Here is a 16,628-nt window from a genome sequence, read left to right as displayed (position 1 = left end):
ATCACCAAAAATGTTGGGTTAAATATGTACTTGCTACAATATCTGTTGGATAAACACACTGAAAAAGTTTTTTTTATATCAGATTTTGCTATTTGAAACAGATGACTTCTGTCATTCACACCATTTTGAACATCTGTAAGCCTACTGCTACTACTTTATGAGGGAAGAATGTTTAATCAAGCAGAGCTCTGTAAATCCAAGCAGTCCAGATTTTAGCCTTCATATCTTAGAGAATTATTGACTAAACCAGATTTAGTTACTGTATTACAACAACAGCAATACATACCAATGCTAAAGCAATGTATAAAACTGTATTCTCTTTAAAAAGTGAGGGGTCTGAGTGCTGACTTGATTGGGAAAGAGCTTTCATGGAAGTCCTGACATATTCAGCTAAGTCAAGTAGAGCACCAACACGTCCAGAGCTGTCTTTAGCTAAGCAGAAAAAAAATCAGGAGTTTGACAGTTCATGTATTCCTGTTCTGCTCCCCCAGAATCTTCTTTGTATTGTGATTTCAAACCTGCCAACACTCAATAACAAAAAATGTGAGAGAAAGTGCACTTCAAGTTCAGATTATCTCAGCATGACCACATAGGGTAGATACATATAAAAATAATCAGTATGCAACTACTTCCAAAGATGTTATGACCAAAGTAGTGAATAAGTCCGTCCTTATAAACTGGAATATACCCCAAGTGATAAAGCCAGAGGTGACTTGGAGGTGGCATTAGCATCTCAACAAGTCAGGAGAAAGCCACAAAGAGAAACCAGGTAGCTCCACACATATGTATGTCTGGAGTCACTTTTTGCAACTGCTACAAAAAGCTGCTTTTGCAAGACATAAATCAACACCGTTGCTGAGAGCATTAAAACACTCCGAGTTCAGAGCCCTGAACCTTTCAAAATTTTAATTTTAGTATTTACTAAGCTAGACAGATGGCTTGAATTTTTACAGTATGCAATTCAGATTGTAGGAGGCATTTAAACAGAGGTGATTTACAATAGTGAAATATATTCAAATCAGAACATTTTGATTAATTTAAAACCATTAAAATGGTATTATTTTGACTCGTAACAGCTTTTTCAAGGACTTGTAGTTGGAAGAGGGAAGGCTGTGCAGACCAATAAAACTCAAATGATACGAATCATATATCCAAGAGCCAATATGTGACACAACTCTAATACTTCAAGTAAAAACCAACAACTAAAAGGTGTAAAATAGACTCCTACAAACACTCTCCCATCTTTGATAAGAATCAGAGGTACAATGAACCTTTAGAGCATAATTATTTAATGTGATTTCTTGTGGAGTCCAAGAGGTAAATCACTTAGCTGTGTATCTGCATAAAGGAGAAAAAAAACATTTTGAAGTACGTTATAGTCTTGATTTCATCTCCAGACCACAATTTCATTTAGCGATGTAAAATATTTCTGTTATAGAAATCTTATTCCTGCTCCAAACTGAACACCATCACATATCCTGAAAAGAAACAAAAAATAAACAGTGTAAGTGATACATAAGGTACTAATGAAATGAAGATCAATTCTCCCTGTCCCCAAATTCCCAAGGTTTTAGCTGACAAAGGCTTTTTAAAATAAATGTTTTGACAATCTGTCATATCTGTATGGAGCATTTATATTTCCAAATAAAGCCCATAATTTTAAACTTGCTATTATACATTCACATTGCCCATAGAAACATAATCCTGCTCCTGTATGAAAGACTGAATATCTCACACAATACTCACACACAAGAACAGGCCTCCTGAAGCTTTTTTATTGCATATTCTAATATTTGCTTGATGCAGGATAATCGGTTGCTAACAAATGAATTTGTTCTTCTTTTCTCTTTATTTACAAACTTGTTTTCATTTTTCAAGCAAAGACATTAAACTAGGTATTTATCAAAGACATCAAATGAGGTATTTATCCAATCATTTGGGTTGAGAAGGCTTAAGAAAACCCCACAAGCTGTTTGAGTGATCACTTCCCCACAAGAAATGAAGCTGCTGCACAGCTATTTGCACATATCAATAGCTGCTCTCAAGACAAATGAACTTTGGCACTTGAGAAGCAAAGTCTTAACCCAGCTGTGAAATCAAGGTGAATAAAGCAGGCTGGGAAAGCAGCACTGAGATGTCTCTGCTGTATGGACCAAACAAAACCACAAGACAGAACTCTCTGAGAAGGCAGACAGGAGTGCAGGAACCCCTAAAGAAGCTGGTGTAGCAAACCAACCTGTCTCCAGCCTGTACTCCCATGGGGAAGCAGTAGTTGAGCTCCAGCCTGGCGATGTTCCCCAGGCGCAGCACTATTCCAGCGCCGTAGGACCAGCGGATGCACTCTGCCAGCCTCTGCAGGTGTGCCCTGGGACCCTCACCTGCAGCCAAACACCAAGGGATGAGCAGCAAAGCAAGAGAGCAGAACAAGAATAAAAATACTGTGATTTTAGTTGGACTGTTGGCTGGTCTCTATGTCCCACTATAAGGCACCTACTAGCAAGAAGGAGGAAATGAGAGACTTCACTGCCTTTACTGCTCTCTTCCAGTATCTGAAGGGAGCCCATAGGAAAGATGGAGAGAAACTACTGACAAGAGCCTGCAGTGACAGGACAAGGGGCAATGGCTTCACACTGACAGGGAGGAAGTTTAGATTGGTTATTAGGAAGAAATTGTTCCCTGTGAGGGTGCTGAGGCCCTGGCACAGGTTGCCCAGAGAAGCTGTGGCTGCCCCATCTCTGGAAGTGTCCAAGGCCAGGCTGGATGGGGCTCTGTGCAACCTGGGATAGTGGAAGGTGTCCCTGCCCATGGCAGGTGGGAGAACAAGATAAGCTTTAAGGTCTCTTCCAATCAAAACCATTCGGTGATCCTATTCTATGATTTAGTGAGTCTACTAATTTTAAGTGGATTGAAGTATCTCCCTCCCATATGGATGTCACCTTTCTTACATCTAGTGAGGCAGATATCAAATATCGCTATATTCTAAAACTGACTGAAATCATATTGAAAAGTCATACATTAATACACTGAAACATATCCTGAACAGAGTTAGGGATGGGAGGTAAGCAAGTCCCATCAGCTACCACACCCTCATCTAATATCACCACTTTTTCTTTAGTTCATCCCAGTAAACACCACAACCCCACTAAAACATCATCTTTCATTCTCCCTTCAAATGGTGTAAGATAGAAAGTGTTAGTTACACACTGGTCTGCAAACATCACCTGTTCACAGACACTACCATTACCCTCCCGCCTCTCTTTCCTAAAAGTTGTGCTGGAAATTATGGAGAGAGCTAAATAAACTACTGGCAATCTGTCAAATATATAAGTTAAAGCAGCAGGTTTTTGACAGGCACCAAAATATATGTAGTAAACAAAGTGCTTCTGAGTGAAAACGATTTTCCTTTTTGCTTTTATATGAAGAGAAGAGGGTTTTTCTATTCTGTTGAGTCTTACCATAATTGAGATTGCAGAGATTGCCAGCATTCAGGAAGAAATGTGTTCGGAAAAGATCTCCAAACCCTCCGTGGCCAGGCCGGAAAGGGAGAGGGGTGTACAGATGCACTCCCCCAGCCCAGAAGGCTTCTCCTCCCAAATAATCACCTGTATGGGCAAAATATTGGAATAAAAGCACTTATTGTGGAATATATTAGAAGAATCTTGTTAAAGGTAACAAAACATCCACAAGTTGTTTTACATTCCGTAAGATTATATTCCGCTTCTACCCTTTACGACTCTTCCCATTTGCTTCCAACTCTCTCCAAACTCACCACTATTAATTTGAAAAATCAGCACTTCCACATTTGTTTAAACCTTCCAAGGGAAGTGCATTTTCCTTCCTTCCCTTACCAGAACAGCCTGAGGCATGCACTTACTCATGGCAGTTCATCAAAATTACCTCCTGACCACCTCTGCAATACTTTCCTTGGTTTTAAAAATGGGAAATTGATACAATTGAACAATTAACTTCAAAATAGACTGGATACTGAATCCACTGATAACAGCAAAGTAAGGCAGAGAAGTGAGCAAGTTCCTGGTTCTCCAAACATCTCTGTTGAGCAGATTATCTTTCCCCTAAGCTAATCTGAACACAGGCTGTGTCAAACAATAATAATCATGTTTTGGGAACTTTTCCAATGACACACTGGAAATGTGCAAGTCTGAACACACACATGGTTTACATGATTAATCAGTAATTAATCATGGCTTAACTAAGAACTACCTGGCTTTATCCCACTGTGAACTAATCTGTAACAACAGATCAAAGCCATAACACTTCTCAAAGTGCAGAATGAGTGTAATTATTTTCAGGTTATACAAAGTTTAAGGACTCTGTGTGACACATCAGTATTTACAGTATTGTCAGAAGAGGGGGATTTACAAATGTCAGACCTTCACTCTGGGGTCCAATGCTGTACATGCTGAATCCACGCACGCTTGTTGGTCCACCAAGGTAAAACCTAATGAATACAGATAAGTTTAATTTAATGCTTCACTTAAATATAACCTTGTAACAAGTTTAGTAAGTAATGTGATCTTTAAACACCAGCATTAGAAGGCAAAATTGGCTACAGAGTGAACAGAGTCACAATCTGGCTTTGTATCTGAATAAACCTCTGCCTGCTACGGAATTTTGCAGGTGATAAAAACCATTCTGCAACCATAAATACGGGCAGGCAAAGCTACTACACAGCAAGTTGTACATTTTTACCATCCCAATATGAAAATGGCTTGAGTATGAACATGCATTTATAGCTAACTACAAACACTTTAATCTCCTCAGCACTACTACTGTTTTTCTCTTGTGCAGAGTTTTCTATACACAATACCTCTGTTGACTGGGAAAAAAAACCCAAACATTTAAAAAACTTGCCTGTCAGCTATACTGGATGGCTTGTCTCCAATAGGTACCAGCATTCCACCCCAGAGTGATGCTGAAATAACCTTTGGGGAGAAAAACAAATTGTTTATTTGGCAGAGCTCCCATCAGTCTCCCAGAGTCACAGCTGCTCACAGTCTGTGGATATCACACCCAGTATGTCAGATTTGCCACAGGATTTTCAGGAAACTCTTGAAGGCTGCTGCCCTCTTTCTTTTATGCAGTGCTGTGCCTTGAAAGCATCAATATAGCACATTTCAGCCAAATGCTACTTCCACAACAGCTTAAGGGAGCACTCAACCTCATCCAGCACCTCTGGTCTTGAGAATTTTCATGTCTTGAATTAAGAGTGCTGTCATCAATTATTCTTGGCTATTTGAAACCCACAAGAGACTGAGTCCACAAAGCAGCTGCCAAAAAGGTACAATTATGACCTGTCTGTAAATTAACCTTGTAATTACATGAAACCACCTTCTGCAACTCACTATACTGACATCAAATAAACATACAGAGCTACTCTTTATCTATAAAAAATAATTCTTGCAACTCAAATCACCATAACAAATAGATTCATTCACTTGCTTGCTGCCAGTGCAGAAGTACTACTGATAGACAGTGGGATGTATTGCTAATACCTCTGGGATACAAATTATTGTAACCTCTGACTTCTAAATGTTCGTTATGCAAGTTGCTGTTTAATTCCCCATTCAGCTCTGAGAAGAATTTATTGTAGTATCTCCATGTGATAATTTTTTTTTCTAAACGCAGTTAGAAATATTCTGGAGATATGTTGAAATTCTTATTCCAGTTTTTCAGTATTTCAATTCAAAACCTTATTTCCACCTAATACTAAATCAATGCTGTTGACATCAAGTCTTCCCATTTTTTCCCAATTATCTTACACACAAGAAACAATTACATGCTACGATACCAAGATGAATAGTTATATAGGCGTCATTTCAATTAAAAAGAAAATTAAACCAAGATTATATAGAATATTCATGAAGGTTTCAAAACTTTAAAATTTTTCAAAAACTTCCAAAGTTTTTCAAATATCCCTCCTAAGGAAGACTACAAAGAACAGGCATGACCGACATCGCTTCTGGAAGGAAAACCATTCTTATGGCTAACTGTGAAACAAGCTCTCTCCAAAATTCCCACTTTTCAAGTGACTGTGCACAGCAGGAACAAAGTTAAAAATAAAGATAGTCCATCTTACAGAAAACTAAATCAAGTTATCTACTCCAGCCATTTTTCACAATGCTTTTCCTAATCTATAGTGAAAAATAATCACAAGATGTAGGTTTAACAGCCCCGGAAAAACCTCAGGTCAATTACTAAAATATCTTTAAAAAATTTACCGAATCCCAGACAAGTTGCTTATTCAACTGCAATTCAAAATCCTCTTTCAGGAAGCTCACATCTCCACCTGTATAGCCAGCCAATTCCTGCAAAGACATAAATTTATGGAAGTTGCAATAGATATTTCATGTTTCTTTCCTCTAAAAATTCGGCATGCCTGCATCAGCACAGGCAGCATTTTTCTTACAAGAAATACAGAAATACTGGCATGGTGAGGCATGCACGAACCTCAGAATAATGAGCTACATTCTTTTTTCTTTTCCAAATATTAAACCAAACTATTGCTTTCCAAGCCATTTTCTATATGAAGGCAAGAAAGAATGGAGATGGAAAATTCAGCATCCAAAATCAAGACTGTATTTCCCTAGATCTGAGAAGATTTCATGTGCTGAAGAAGGACATGACACAATTTGTTATTTTCACATCTCATGAAGTGACTGAACTAACTCAGTGTTAGAGGCAGGGTCTAACAAATGACACAGTACCTAAACCCTGAATTACAACCACTTTTCTCAACTCACACAGTTCACTGCTGCTTACTTTTAGTTCCAGTGGCATTTCAAATCTGCCTCTAAAGCACTGGAGAAATTCATGTTTCTGAAGTATTACCCATACAGCAGAAAAGCCAGCTTTCAGAAAGGCTCTGACTGTAACAAGAGGGAAAAGCATTTTCTGTGCCAAAATGATACATGCATATATGCCTTGGAGAGTTATTTTTACCCAGTCTTTCATTTTTAACTCTGACTTTAAAATTTTGTAAGTGGCAACAGGACTACAGCCTGGCAATCTGTGCATGACAGTGTTAAAAAAGCAGAGCTAATTAATATCCACTGAAAGTGTAGTGCAAATGCTGTCAGGGACAGTGTCTCTCAGCTAATAAATAATTTAATGCTCATGGAGAGGCTGTGCTCTTTAACTAATGGCATACAAATGAAAATTTTCCTCCATAAAAAAGTTTCGTGATTTTAAAAGCCACACTCAGTAAATAGAAAATGTAATTACCAGTCCACATTTTCTCCTAGTCAATTTTAGATTAATTTCTAACTTTAGACATTTTTAACATGAATATCAATTAGATAAATTCAGACTTATTTGAACACACAGATAAACCCCAATAATAGCAGAAGTAATTTAAAGCTACCTGATTAATTTTCAGCAAAGCACCTCGTTTTGGCAAGATTGTGGAATTCCGGGAATCAACTACCATGGCATGCTGAGAAGAACAAAAAAAAAATTGGGTTATGTTCTCATATCTGTTGAAAGCCTCGGAGAGACACCATTATTTTCCTTACAAAAATGTGCAAACAGTGGAAGACAACCACAGCTCCATCTAAGATTAGTGGAGCTACATGGATTTGGGTACAAGATCCCTACAGACTGGCTTTGTTTGACATTTACAGGCCACATGAAATGCATGTATTTGTATCTTCTGCCCATGTCATGCACCAGACACAGAGCACAGCCCAACTGCAACCCACCACTCTGCAAAGAGCTTATCTCCCACAGTTTGTAAGCTGCAAGTGAAAGATGGCAAGTGACCAGAAACTGGCATAGGGGAGAATATTTACAGAAGGCTTAGGATAAGGACATTTACTCTCCCTGTCTGCCATAAAACAAAGCAATTCTGCAAAAAGAGATGGCAGGTGAGACAGAGGGAGAACAAGCCAAAGCCTAACAGCCAATTGTGATTCCCTGTTCTCCTTTGGGCCCCCTGGATTACTCCATGGCAATGACCAAACACAGCAAAAGATCTCTGAAAGAAAACACATTCCCTTCAAACACAAAAAGCTCCTTTGGTATCACTCCTAAATATGAGATGACTCAGAGTCCTGTATTTATAAAATATTATCATTAAAAGCCTTACAGAGAGAGAAGATTTTAGAGAGTGTCCACTTTCCTCTCGAACAGAAAAGGATGCTGTTCTAGCAAGGCAGCCCAGCTCTCTCCACACACCTTCCCACTTCAGTGTGTTACTGGTCTTCCAGACGGGAAACTACAATAAAGAATTGAGAAAGTCATCAAAACAACTGTTACAAAATTAAAATAAATATTTTTTTATATTTGAGTCTGTGGTTTTCTTCCTAAACTTCTTGAAACAGAGAGAAATCCTTTTCCATTTCAGAGTTATGCTAATTCTGCTTCAGCCAAGAGAGTTAGATGCACACTAATTAATCCATCCCAAATGAAAAAATATCTTGAATTGGGCTGATACAGTAAGCTTGGCAGACAACTGCCTCTCTGAAGTGAAATTTTTTTTAAAATTTGAAGAAAAACATATTAGTATTTTTATACAGCCAAAAGTAACAAAAAATCTAAGATGCAAAACCTCTGTCATTGTCAAATCACTGACCTCTTTCAAATAAAAGAGAAGTCAGCCCTGTGCATGAGTGATTCAATCCATTCAAAAAGTAAACCAAATATTTCCAAGAGCTCAACAGAAATGTAAATGAAGCATGTGTTACACTTGTGCTACACTCACATTAAATTCTGCTGATATTCCTCTGTCTGTTTCTCGAAGAGAGCTCCAAGGGAACTGTCCAGTTACTTTGTATATATTAACTGAAAAACTGAAACACAACATTACTGGCAGGTTTGAAAGGGAAACTATTTAAGATACAGCTCTGAATAACCACAAAAATTTAAGAAAGTAGCTCTGCTACATCATTACCAGACTCACAGGAAGAATAAATGCAATTTCTTCTCAATGAAATATGTTATTAATTGTTTTATATTCCTTCACTAAAAAAAGAAGTAGAGAAAAATGCATCCCCTACTTTTTTTCAAAGTTTCCAGGCCGTGGTTTGAAGAAGGACAGGCCATATGAAGTTTCCTTTGTTCCATAGGAGAACTGGAAGGTCACCTTTTCTGCACGTCCAAGGACATTTGGGAACTTGAGTCCAAGCACCTACAGAAAATAAATTTTAAAAACCCCAAAACATTAGATAAACAAACAAAAATCTCCCCATATCATTTGCTGTCTTGCATCTTAATCATATGCTAAAGAGAATGACATCAGAAGAATTAGAAATTAAGATATTTAAAAATACTTGTAACTGAATGTGGGTTTTTTTCTCAATTAGTTCTCTCTCTGCACTGGCATCAAAAGCCAACAGTGCAAGTTACAATCAAACACCCAACTTTTATTGCTGTTTAGTAGTTGCTGACTTAAGCTGCACTCTCACTAAGCCATCAGTACTGATGTTAGTTCAAACAAAATCTCCCAGCCTGTCTCAAAGCCCTGGAGAACAAATCTTTGGCACAACAACCAGCTGCTCCACAACTGCAGACTCTCCCACTGATCCTGAGGAAAAACTGTCAGGGAGGGTTCATCAGAACCAAAACAAGGGAAAATTATCACTGTGGAGCCACTTCCCTGTAGTTTTGAGCAACAAGATCCTTTTGCAAGCGGATCTGATGGTGGTATAATACAATGCTACAATTCTCCAGAAACTACTGAAACATTTTTGCCTATTCTGACGCAGATTCCTTGCATTCTTCAGGCAGATCTTGGCCCTTGGGCAGAAAAGATGGAGTAGGTTTCCTCCCAAAACAGACACTACCACTGTACTATTGCTATGTGTTCTATTGGAAAAGAATCAAAAAACTCCCAATTCCTGATTGCCTTTGTCTGACAGCTGTTGGAAGCAAACCAATAACCTGAGCTGTGTAATGATGGTTATTATGCCATAAAGACAAAAGGCTTTTAATATGAAGTACTAGATGTATAAGCTTTAGCTGAATTTGAGGGATTAGAATAAATAAATCTATTCAGCTCTTAAGGAAACATAATCTGTGTTGTGAATATCAGTGTATAAAAGTCGTGCTTTTAGAGTATTCACAAGTTTTACTTCTCTATGATAAATCAAAATCAAATAAAGGAGGAAGCTGAGCACAAAAAGAGAAATCCAAGCAGCATTCAGTCAGTTCTGAGCAGCACTGGAAGCAACAGGAAGGATTCCCTGCTGGATTCCTTCAGGCCACAACACCCTGGACCTGGCTCCTGGCATTGGAGCTGCATAAGCAGCTCTCAACTCACCCAGTTCCAACTCTCCTTGCATGTGCAAAACACCATCACCTGAGTCATGTGGGATCTTATCCAGGTTAAAAATACTCCCAAGAGGAAAAGGATGAGTCCCTTGATCTGGCTTATCCACCAGCCCCAGGCAGAGCTGCCCCGTGCAAGTGAGAAGGCAAAAAGGGTGCAGGGTGAGCACCTGAAAGCACAATCTGCTCACAGCAGCACTTCTGGTAAAAGCACATTCACAGAGCAGCAGTACAGCTGGTACTTCCTGTGGCAACTGGTAAATATTGCTCACACAACATTTTAATCTGATGCATCCTTTATTGAGTCACATGAAAACAAGTTCCAAGGCTTGTAGAATTCGTAAAAACGTTGAGCTCTACAGCCCAGAATAACTTATATAGGGAAAAGGCAGCCAGAGAGAAAAGAGAAAAATAAGAATTTCTAAGTCAAATATAAAGCATTTTGATTGAGAAAAAAATACTTCAAGTATAACTCATAGAAACAAAATGCCAAATACCTTACTAATCTCTCCAGTAGATGAAATAACTTAAATAGTAGCAAGAAATAATTCAAGAAGTTTCAAGAATTAAAAAACTAACATGCTGAGCTGGAAGCTACAGCACTGTCCCCCAGCTCAAAATAGGTTTCTGCTGAATGAAAGCCTGACACAAAAGCCTGACAAAGTCTTAGTAAGGCTGGATCAAGGTTGGACCACCAAATTCCTTGTTAGGCTTGAAACTGGAAGTAAGAGGAATATCAAAAGACACTACTAATAATTTGAAATAATCCATACCATGCTGCCTTCATTGTTGCCAACCATGGTGTTATAGCTCCCAGTTAGCCTTCTCAATTCTGTTACCTCAAAGGTCACATCTAAACCATTTGGAAGAGCATCATCTCCTAAAGAAATAAATGAAGTGCATGCTATCACCAAAGAGTTATTTTAAAAATTACAAACTGAAGGTCACTTGAATTATTTGAAAACTGAGTTAAGGCATAATAAAAGTCCATGTTACAAAGTGAAACGGTTTGAGAAAAGGATGTTCGGATGTGAGTGCAGATTTTGATTCAATCATAGGATGACTGGCTTTAATCATTTCAGGCCAATGTGACATGCAGTACAAGTACAGATACATTTTCAAGTTTTCTCTCACATGTTCCTTGAAACTGTGGATTAAGGAAAGCTTACTGTAATTATTTTAAAAGCTGAAAATTCACTCACGGACAAGTTACATTTAAATACACATACACATATATGCAAACACATGCAAATAGATTTCCTTCATAGGAATAACTGATGTATATCCATTTGTATCCACAGCACACCCTTGTGTTCATCTAAAATATACACAAAGGTACACAAAACTAAGTTACACACACAAAAAATGTCCAGCCTATTACACAGAGAAATATATATTACAGGTATGAATATATGAGAAAAAAGGTGAGGATTAATGAGGTAATACACACCTTGGCAGGTATCAATCAGAACATCCACCTGTCTAAAGATTCCGAGACGAAGCAGCTTCTCACGAGCTTCATGTGATTTTCTCATCACCTAGAGCATGAGAAAAGTAGCTCAGTCACAGAATCAGAGGATATTTGGGTTGGAAAGGGCTTTGAAGATAATCTAGTCCCTTTCAGTCTTCCAGGTTAACAAAAAATAATAAGGATAAATCAGTTAAGATGCAGCTAAGTTGTAAAATATTCACAGATTTTGTATTTAAAGACACATGTGCACGTTCAAAACAGAACACAACCACTTTAACACTTGCATTTGCAGAAATAATTTAAACCCAGAGCATCTGGCTCAGTACCTTCATACCTTTCATTAGTTTGATTCCTCAGTACTTTATTAGTTAAAACAATTATTCAAATAGGTTCCAGTAGTTACAACTTATTTAGGAGGCCCCTGTTCTTGACAGTTGCCACATGTCTGAAATAAGCAGCCCAAAGCAGGAAAAAAGAGAGAACAAAGTTTGAATTAATTTTTAAACAGCAAGTCTGTAATTCACTGCAGCACTTACATCGATGAGATTTCTTGCCTTGAAAACATCAGCAATTTCATACATGATGACGTCATCTTTGGTCCTTCCGAGTCCATCGAAATGGACATGCTGAACCACCACCTAAACACAACAAATCTTTACACACAAGTACTGGATTTGCATCCAAAAACGAGGATCAAGGTCATCGGTGCACAAAAATTATTACTAGAAACCCTGACGATTCCTAGGGCTAATTCCTGCTAAGCTACATTATCAGAAATCAGGGCTATCAAAGATTCTGGGATGTTGCTCTCATAACACAAAAATGAGAGAAAGAGATCTCTAGCACCAAAGCTATCAATGGTTGTAGTACAAGACACCCTGACAGACTGCAGCTGCTGAGATTTTAGTTGTAAATGTTGTATGGACAAAGAAGCAACTGCAGAAACCACACAAGTACATAAAATAGAATTATGTAGTTAGTCATAGTTGCTTGCTACTTCTTTTATCAGCTATACATAAGCAAAGAATTAAAATAAGAAAATCAAACATGTGCAAAAGCAACAAATATTTAAACTCTATTAAAGTCATCACTACCACAGAATCAGTGCAGTTTCAAATGCAGCTGAAAATCACTCCCACTATGAGGTTTTATACTTTCATCTTGATACATAATCACCTGAGACAATTTTATTGTAAAAAACACCTTCCACACTACCCAGTACAAATGGACTACATCTCCCTATTTTTTTCAACCTTTTAAGTGAACTATAATTTTAGGGGTAAACGTAAAAAAAATCTGCTTCAAATAGTTGTCAATGATTAGAACAGGCTGCCCAGGGCAGTCACCACCCCTGGGGAGATTAAAAACCGTGTGGATGTGGCACTTGGGACATGGTTTAGTGCTGGAATTGGCAGTGCTGGGTTAACAGTTAAGACTCTGTGGGTTAATACCTAAGATTCTGTGATCTCAGAGGTCTTTTCCAACCTAAACAAGTCTGTGATTCTATATCAGAATTTGTAAGAGAGATTATGCAGATTATACTACCTCTATCAGAAATATCTGTATGACTCTATGTATTCATGTATAATAAAACAGCAAAATAACAGCAACCTCCTATTACTGCCAATTGCTTAAAAAAACCCACCAAGATGTTTATTTCCCTCCACAAAAAAAATCAGGATGTTGCTCAGGCACTTACATCTTTGTTTTCAAGAATCTCCTGCTTGGCCTCAGGTTCAACTTCAACCAGTTCACCTTCCTCTCCCAAGGCACCAAAATTTGGCCCAGGCACTGGAAGAGGCTCCAAACTCTGAAAGCACAAAAGAAAACTGCATTTAATAGGGCACACGGATTTGCAATTTGTGCCTTTTGTAAATGAGAAAAGCCTATGGTTCTCAACAGTGGGCTCATCAATCCTAAGGGAAAAAAGCAAATGAGAACTAAAATGAAAGGAATTACCAGAACACTTGACACCTACTCAGATGCTGAAATTTTTAACAAAAGCTAAATAGCTTCCACCTTTAATGATTTCTGAAAAATACACTGCATTCTTCCAAAAAGTAGCCTCAGCTTTTAAGACAGGCTTCCCGTGTAAAAAGATGAATTCCCCTTCTTAAAAAAAATCTAAAACCAGGCAGTCACTTCTCTAGTTTGGCTTTTAAGAGGCAGAAGAATATGAACGTCAAACAATAAAATAAAAAGGGTGCTCTCAGAATATTAGGTTGCTTTGCATGTATTTATTTGCTTTTATATTTCAGCATTTCTTTTAGAAGTAACCTTCCAAATAAGGCTCGAGAACCTCAAGATCAGACCACCAGAGCCAAACACTTTAATGAAACACAGCATGGCTTTATTTATTATATCTGAAAGAGTCCTAAAATAAGAATTATCAGAATAGCTGCTTTCCCGAATAGTAAACTGCTGTTGCATATCAAAATCTAGTTAAAAGAAGACAATATATTCTCCCACTGTCACAATTTTCATGCAAGTGTGAAATACAATATTGCATAGCAGTTCACACCACAGATGGACACAAACCAGAGAATACAAGCAAAACATCTTGAAACAGAAATTACATTAGTCATGGTATTTATATATTTTAGAGCCTTAACTGGAGGCAGCTGCCTGCAGCTGTTCTTCAGCCTTAAACTGAGCATTTAGACTTCTGTGTTTCTTCTTTAAGCACTGGTATTTGGAGATTCGAGAATCGATTCACAATGATTTCAGGCGTGTGAAGCCTCTCAGCCCTCTCCAAGCAATGCAACACTCCAGCCTCCAATTCTCACCGGGGGTGCTTCTCTTTGCACTGTGCTTTTTCAGCTGCTTGGGTTGGGGTCTTGTTTGGTTTGGGTCGTTTTTATTCTGTTTTCATTTCCCGAGCCTCATTCTTGCCAGCCCACCCCCCTGGGCTGCAGCTCTGGGAAAGCCTCAGGAAAGACCTGAAGAAGACCCAGATTTTCTATAGAAATGTTGTACTCAGCAAGAAATGTTTTCTCCCTTGTGAGGGTGCTGAGGTCCTGCACAGGTTGTTCAGAGCAGCTGTGGCTGCCTCATCCCTGGAATTGTCCAAGACCAGGTTGGACGGGGCTCGGAGCAACCTGGGATAGTGAAAGGTGTCCCTGCCCACGGCAGCGGGGACGTGCGACCACATGACCATAAAGGTCGCTTACAAGCCGTCAGTATCTATGATTCTATAAAAACACCCAGGAATGAGCTGGAAAGGAAGGCGCCTCCGAGCACGGGCACGGGCTCCGACCCCTTCTCCCTGCCCCGGCCGGACTGTGCCAGAAGCGGCGGGCTCGGAGCGGTTTAGGCGGGACGCAGCCCCGATGACAGCCCGGCCGCACCCGCGCTGTGCCCTGCCCGAAGGTCGCGGCGGGGAGCGCGGGACCGTGCGACCTTCGGGCGGCTCCGGCGCGAGTGTCCGGGTCCCACCCCGGGCAGGTCCCGCCCCGGCCGATCCCCAGGGCCCGGCGCTCACCCGGGCGTGCACGGTGCCCATGGCGGCGACTGTGGCGCGGGCGCGGCCTCAGCGGCTCCGGCGGGCTCAGGGCGCTCAGGGCCTCAGCGTGGGGGCGGCCATGACAGGCGGCCCCGCCCGGCGCCCATTGGCCAGGGCGGCGGAAGGGGAGGGGCCAAGAGAGAGCTTCCGGTGGGCAGGGGACAGGCGGAACCCGGGAGAGTCGCCCTAAAGCCGGGAGAGTGAGCGTGAACCCGGGGGATTCACCCCAAACCCGGGAGAGTCAGCCCAGACCCAGGAGATTCACCCCAAACCTAGGAGAGTCAGCTCAAATCCGGGAGATTCACCCCAAACCCAGGAGATTCACCCCAAACCCCGGAGAGTCAGCGTGAGAGGAATGTTGAATTTGTCTTTATAAATGAGCTGTGGATCTGCTCGTCTAGCACTGAGAGATAAAAGAAACAATGGAATGGATTCCACTGATTGATGAATGGAAAAAGATATGTGCCTTTACAAACAAACTGTAGGGCTGCTGATAAATGAAATTGGATATCGAAAGATGAAAGAAGCAACGGGGGGAAAACTATGAATTCTATAAGAATTAAAAATTAAAAGGGAGGGTTATACATTAGAGGGGAATTTCAGGTATCAGGCGTTCCGGGAAGTCTGTGCCTCTCAAGTACCTCAGCCCATGGGGAAAGAGAGAGGGAAATGCGGCCGGGAAAATAGGATAAAAAGGAGGCTGCGTCCTCCGAAAATTTGAGAGATCCCAGGGGAATGACCCATGGCCTCTCCCTTTATTCGAATAAAGCAAAAAGGACTCCTCTGTCTCCTTTTTGGACATAAACCTCGGGTGTTTGTGGATTAATTTTCCTGACAAGCGGAAACCAGGGGGATTTACCCCAAACCCGGGGGATTCACCCTAAACCCGGGGAACTCAGCCCAAATCCATGCGTTTGTCTCACCCCTAACCCACAGGATTCACCCCAAATCCCTGTGTTTGTCTCACCTTTAACCCATGGATTCACCCCGAACTCACGCGTTTGTTTCACCCCAAACCCAGGGAATCAGATTAAGCACTCTCAATTGAAAGCTCATGTTGTAAATTGCTTAAAGTTGATGATATTGTGATAATAATTACTATATTACTACTATTATGGTACATTAAATTTTCTCTAGATATTTCCACATTTCATTTTTTATAGATTATTGATTTATATATTAAATTATACTATAGATTTATAGGTCATATAGTTATATATTAGTTATGCTTTACATTACCGATATAGTTTATATGTTTTCAAATAACTCTATTAAAGATAAATAAATATTTTAGTGTATCTTCTATTATTCATAGAACAAATTATTTAATGGGTTATTATTCATATTTAGTTATCTGCTAAGTTAATTTTA

The 16,628-nt window shown here is 39.7% G+C and overlaps 1 protein-coding gene across 1 annotated transcript; it reads right to left on the bottom strand.

The window, feature by feature from the left end:
* Positions 1-889: 889 nt before the first annotated feature.
* On the bottom strand, positions 890-15,406 carry SAMM50 (SAMM50 sorting and assembly machinery component). The gene is made up of 15 exons (XM_014881034.2): positions 15,237-15,406; positions 13,455-13,565; positions 12,292-12,393; positions 11,735-11,822; positions 11,058-11,164; positions 9,015-9,145; positions 8,720-8,807; positions 8,105-8,233; positions 7,382-7,453; positions 6,240-6,326; positions 4,873-4,943; positions 4,392-4,459; positions 3,456-3,602; positions 2,237-2,378; positions 890-1,478 (listed from the first exon to the last, which is right to left on the bottom strand). Exons 1-15 carry the CDS (start codon positions 15,255-15,257, stop codon positions 1,433-1,435), a joined length of 1,410 nt encoding a protein of 469 aa, XP_014736520.1. The 5' UTR covers positions 15,258-15,406; the 3' UTR covers positions 890-1,432.
* Positions 15,407-16,628: the final 1,222 nt, after the last annotated feature.

The sequence above is a fragment of the Sturnus vulgaris genome, chromosome 5 (genome assembly GCF_052056855.1).
Source record: "Sturnus vulgaris isolate bStuVul1 chromosome 5, bStuVul1.hap1, whole genome shotgun sequence".
In the NCBI taxonomy this organism is placed as follows: domain Eukaryota; kingdom Metazoa; phylum Chordata; class Aves; order Passeriformes; family Sturnidae; genus Sturnus; species Sturnus vulgaris.
Note: the sequence above shows the minus strand (reverse complement) of the source record. Positions and strands in the feature narration are given on the sequence as shown.